Source organism: Camellia sinensis, chromosome 15 (assembly GCF_055761805.1).
Source record: "Camellia sinensis isolate YWXY chromosome 15, ASM5576180v1, whole genome shotgun sequence".
Classification (NCBI taxonomy): Eukaryota; Viridiplantae; Streptophyta; class Magnoliopsida; order Ericales; family Theaceae; genus Camellia; species Camellia sinensis.
The window spans coordinates 29,792,810-29,798,950 of NC_138975.1; the positions used below are offsets into that span (position 1 = coordinate 29,792,810).

The window sequence follows — 6,141 nt, forward strand, 5'->3', positions numbered from 1 at the left end:
AATTTATGAACCTACCAAATGAACGCCGATATGAAAATCGCCGGAGTCAAATAGATAACTGGAAATCGGGAACTCACCAGAGAGTGTGAGTGGAGCAGTTGCAAAACTCTTGGAGTTTACAAATTAATGGAACCAGAACCTCGGCTAGGAGGTGCGATTTCAAGCAGTTTGAAAGGCATGAATCTTGATACTTGATAGAAGTGGATGGTAAAGTCTAGGGAACTTTGAGGTCGGCGAGTTTGATCTTAGACAGAGGGACACAGATGAACGAACAGTGTAGGTTCCATCACCTCAGAATGCCGAGGTAATAGAACCTAGGGGCAGTTGTGGGGATATATTTTCTGAGTACCAACACGTGGCAAGGTGACACCGATGTGTCAGCCGAGGTGCCATGTGTCTTGGTCGTTGTGCCGAGGTCATCTCGGCTAGGCCGAGGTTGCCTCCAAAGATATCGGAATCCGAGATAAGCGGACAAGGGACAAGAGTCCTAGAATGAAGAGGGAACTCAACTTGGATATGGACAAGAGTCCTAGATTGGGAGAAGACTTCAGTTTGGGTAAAGATAAGACTCTTAGAGAGTTTATCCTAATCCCACTGGGAGTCCCAGATTAGCAGTAATCCTAAGTCCATTAGGGCCAGGCTCCTATTGGGACTAGGATTGTATTGGCTATAAAAGAGAGGCACCCCCATGGGTCTAAGGTATGCTTTTGATACTCAAGCTTGTGAGTTTAGTACTTGATTATCTTTGAGAGATATACTGACTTGATCGTCGGAGTGCCCCCGGGTGGTCGAAACTACCGCGGGATTCTTATATTTCTGTTGCAGGTCAGTTAGGTGCCATCTATTCTGCCAGTGCCATCTATTCTGTCAGTGCTCTCCAGCTGGTTACTAAGCGGGCAGTGTGGTCTGAAAATCACCCACACAAGACTCATGAATAAGTTATGAATTACGTAGATTTGTTTCGACTAGATGATTTTAAAGAGTAATTTTTTTTTAATGATAAAAAAGTTATTTAAAAAAAAAAAAGCAAAACAAAAATATAAGATTTTCTCTTTTTTTTTTTTTAAATTTGATTTATATAACAAGTTTTTTGTTAGAACATTAGGCTTATATAAGTTGTAAATAAAAAGTTTTAATAAAATTTGACTTAATTTTTATTGTTAAATGTTTATAACCGTCCAGAGGAGATAGACTTTATTTTTTTTGACTTTATTTTTTACTTTTTTACTGAAAGCTTAAAAAAAAAAAAAAAAAAAAAAAAACGTGAAAACAAAGTTGTCTTTTACTCCATCTGTCCCATATGATTGGGGCGGTACAAAATATCACATAATCTGTTAAAATCTCACCGATCCGTTTCGATCCGTAAAGTTCTAATCGCTAACTGCGGTTTAAACTTTAAAATTTATAATCTGTCAACTGAACCATTCTGCTCCGCTATAATTAATACATATATTTTTAAATTTCTAATGAAATATCAATGTAAAAGTGAGTGTGATAGAGATTTAAGATATGAAATTTATTACAAATTAGTAGTTATATATATGAAACATATTATTTAAAATTATTTTGTGTTATATATCTAAAAAATTTTATACAAATTAATGTCATATATTATGTAAATATATGATAATTAGTTAGAATATTCTTTAATCCGCTAATTCGCTAAAAATTGTCCAAACTGTAATTTGTTAATCTACTAATCCACTAATCCGTCATTCAATTTATAATTTTACTCTTAAACTGTTCGAATCACACCGCACACACCCCTGCATATGATAGTCTTTTTCTAAAAGGGTGATGCTATACAACTTTTATAATGTTTTAAGAAGACATGTATAATTGAAAATTGAAAATATTAATTTTCAAAATACCCCTTCTGCTCCCATTTTTAAATATATTTATAATTATTTTTTTATTTGATTCATATTAGATATTATAATAAATCCTAATAAATTACAATAATAATAATGATCAAATATAGGACTTACACACACTGAAAGATTTTGACCAATTCAATAATTTTATAAACTTTTAAACTTAAAATTTTGACTGTGGATATATATTTTAGAATGACCAAAAATAAAATAATAGACAAATGAAATGAAACGAAAGTAGTAAAAAGTTTTAGCCAAATGAATATCGATATGAAGAAGATAATTGACAGGGAGAGAGAGAAAGGGGGAAAATTAAGCAAGCTGTGGTAGAGAAAAGTTGATGGAACCCAATTCATTTATTTGAGAAATTTTTGTATGTCAGTTGAGTATTACGTAGTATTATTTTTTATTAATCATAAATGTGTATTTTATTATTCTTTAAATACTTAACATAAATGTAATAGATTTTACTATCAAAACTAATCACAATAATAAAAGGTACCGCATGACATATATCTTATCCGCATATAAAAATTTATCCATTTATTTCTATAGCTCCCAGGTAATCATATGGATACAACTAATATATAATATTATTTATGATAATATATGATATTTTTACCATTAACTAAAAAAAAGTTTACAAAAGCATCCACAGTAGAGCTGTTAGTAGGTATTTTAGTATCAGCTGTTATTTTTTAACAAGTCATTTTTTATTTTTACTCTCACAATGGAACCGTTAGTAAGTGTGTTAGTGGTGTGTGTTAGTGGTGTACGTTAATATGTTTGTCATCTACAGCTAGCGTTTTAGCTAGCGAAGGGGAACGCTTTTTTTATTTTACCGGTTGACCGGTCAATAGCAAATTTTTTTTTTTTTAAACTTGTTGGTATTTTTTTTTGGACTTGAAATTTTTGATTAAACTAAATTATTTATTTATTTTATTTATTATATACATATATATATATATTTAGCACACCCCTTAATACATCCATTGCACCACCATTCATTCACTATTTACTCACTAAATTAATAAATTCTTAACATATATTTTTTAATCTCACTTTTAATATTTTTTATTATATAACACACGTTAACACATAATTTTAACACATCCATCCTGGATGCCCTACCCTTTCACATAGAAAAAGAAGACTTGGGAGAAGACTTTGTTTGAAGGGAAAACCAAAGGACACTGGCATTGTCTTGACAGGGACTAGTGCACATGTGAATCATTATCGACGATATTTGATTATATCACGGATATTAATACATATCCTGTTAGGTCAATTCCGATTGAGGAGCTCCTCTATCATTTGCAATGCCATTTTCTCCTCTTCCCCCAACCCTTCTCCCATTTCTGTCGCTGGCGACTCTGCGGCCGCTGGTTCCTCTTCGGGTGGTGAAGGTTCGGTTTTGTTGCCGAGCTCCACCGTCATGACCCAGTTGGAGTCGGAGCGTGATCCGGCCCCTTTTTGCCAAACACCAATGTGGGAGTTATCCGGGTCGAGCCTCAGGCAGGTGAGAGATGGCGACGGTGACTTACAGCATTTTCTAAGCTTCGCGCTCAGCACCGATGACAGCGCTGATGGGCACGTGTCGTCGGTGGATTGGCTGGCGGTGGTGATCGGAAAGTTGGTTTTGGCGTTATGGCCGCTCATGAGAATGGCGGCCTCGTCGTAGGCACGCGCCGCCTCTTCGGCGGTCTCGAAAGTGCCCAGCCACACCCTCCTCTTCCTGAAATTACAAATATGAATTAAAAAAAATAAAAAAATAAAAAAAAGAAGAAGATTGGGAAGTGAAGTGAGAAAAATTGAAAGAGATTTGTGAAGAACAAACGCCCAAATAATCCACGTTAATGTAATATAGGGGAGAGAGAGAGAGAGAGAAAGATAGACATATACAGCAAAGGATGGCGAATCTCAGCAACCCAAGAACCCCAGTGGCGTTGCCTGACACCTCTGTACTTTTTTGACTGTACCATGTTTTTTGTCAGAGAGTTTTTTAGAAGAAAAAAATTATGAGAGAAAGAGACAGAGAGAGGGGGAAGCAGAAACTACGGGAGATGTGGTGGAACTTAATGCCTCTGCGATGAAATATAAAGGGGCGAGGGAAGCTGGGAGTTAGTGAGGTCCAGCAGCAGCAGTACATGGACCACAGCCCTGGGCCGCTGCCTGGATATTGCTGCTTTTTTTTTTTTTAGTTCAGTGGTAAGGGTGTACGGGTTAATTTACCCTAAATTCAATTAAATTTTTATCTGATCCCGTCCAAAACAGGCCGTCCACGACGATACTGAAAATTTCAGAGAAATTACGGTAACATTTAAAGTATGTTCGATAACGCTTACGTTTTCAGTTTATATTTATAAAAATTTTATAAATTAATTTTTGTTTATTTTTTTATTTATTTTTAGAAAAACATAAACTACAAACGCATTTGGTAATTAATAAAATATTTTAAAAATTTTAAAAATATAAAAAAGAGTGAGAAATGATAGCGGAAGACGGTGATAGAAAGTGGTGGTGGAAAGTGGTGACGGTGGGTGGTAGGTAGCAGGTGGTGGTGAGTGGGTGGGTAACGGTGGCGGGTGGTAGCGAGTGGATGGGTGTGGTGGTGGTGGTGGTGGCGGGTGGTGGTGGCAGGTGGGTGGCGGATGGCGGGTGGTCGTGGGTGGTGGTGGCGGGTGGGTAGGTGACGGTGGCGGGTGGTGGGTGGTAGCGAGTGGGTGGTGGTGATGGTGGCGGGTGGTGGGTGGTGGTGGCAGGTGGGTGGCGGATAGTGGGTAGTGGCGGGTAGTGATGGGTGGGTGGGTGACGGTGGTGGGTGGTGGATAGTAGCGAGTGGGTGGTAGTGGTGGTGGTGGGTAGTGGGTGGTGGTGGCAGGTGGGTGGTGGCGGCAGGTGAGTGGCAAGTGGTTGGTAGGTGGTAGTGGCAGGTGGGTAGTGAGTGGTGGTAGCGGGTAGGTGGTGGGTGGTGGTAGCGGGCGGTGGATGGTAGTGGCGGGTGGATAGCAGGTGGTTGGTGGGTGGTGGTGGTGGTGGCGGCGAGGGGTGGGTGGTGGGTGGCAAGTGGATGGTGGTGGTAGGTAGGTGGTAAGTGGTAGTAGCAAGTGGTGGTGGGGGTGGGTGGTGGTGGCGAAAGACGGTAGTGGAAAATGGTGACGGGTGGTGGCTAGTGTTGAGTGGTAAAAAAAAAAAAAAACTCAAAACTCAAAACGGAAATACATTTTTTGAGTTTACATTTTTTTGCCAAATTTATAAACTGAGACCACTGATTTATAAATCAAAAATTTACCAAACAAGTTTTTATTTGAGTTTTTAAAATTTTTGTAAATATAAATAGAAAACTGAAAACGTAAGTGTTACCAAACGGCACCTTAGTAAAGTTTTCTAAATATAATTTGATAATATAATTGTATTTTAAATTTATAAATTTTAAAATTATAATTTGAATATCAAAAATTTGTTTAGTTATAAGTTTTGAGAAGAGTTTTGAGTTGAATGTTGAATTGAATTTTGAATATTTGATGTCACATGTGAAATAAGAAAATTTGTTTGGTTATGAGTTTTGAAAAGAGTTCAAAATTTAATTGAAATTATTATAACTCATAACCAAACACACTAATCAAAACTCTATTAAAAATTCTAATCAACATTCATAACCAAATTCTTTTTAAAATTCAATTAAAAAAATTAATTATTAACAAAAAAAAATAACATTAATCAATTTTTTAATTAAAAATATTACAAAGAAAATAATTTTATTTCAAAATTAATATTCAATTACAGATTTAAAATAATTTTTATTGTATATTTGATTCGAATTGTTTTTTTTAAATATTTTTGATTTAAAATATTGAAAATATTTTTTTTTTGTTAAAAAAATCAAAAACAAATTCTCAATTTTTTTTTTCAAATAACAAGTGCCGTTTGCCAAAAAAAAAAAAAAAAAAGAGTATTCTAGTCAACCGGCCGGACATCCGGGGAGATGTCCGAGAGGATGACCAAGTAAACCAAAATTGCACTTTTTAAAGTTCAAAATTCAAAAACTCACTCTACTGTCAAATAAGTTTTCAAATGAGTTTTAAAATGTGACTTGGAATCAATTTTGAAAAGCTTAAACCAAATAATGTGTTGAAAATAGCTTTGGAATTAAGATTCTAAAGCTATACCAAACACATTTGCTGCCTAATCCTAAGAATCAAACCTGAGCATTTGTGTGGGAGTATATCCACTAACCACTAAGGAAAAAAAAAATTAGTAAAAATGT

The 6,141-nt window shown here is 35.8% G+C and overlaps 1 protein-coding gene across 1 annotated transcript; it reads right to left on the reverse strand.

The window, feature by feature from the left end:
- Nucleotides 1-2,901: 2,901 nt before the first annotated feature.
- LOC114284608 (ethylene-responsive transcription factor WIN1) lies at nt 2,902-3,962 on the reverse strand. The gene is made up of 2 exons (XM_028227552.2): nt 3,777-3,962; nt 2,902-3,609 (listed from the first exon to the last, which is right to left on the reverse strand). The coding sequence occupies exons 1-2, from the start codon at nt 3,854-3,856 to the stop codon at nt 3,159-3,161; spliced, it is 531 nt and encodes a 176-aa protein (XP_028083353.2). The 5' UTR covers nt 3,857-3,962; the 3' UTR covers nt 2,902-3,158.
- Between the last annotated feature and the right edge of the window lie 2,179 nt (nt 3,963-6,141).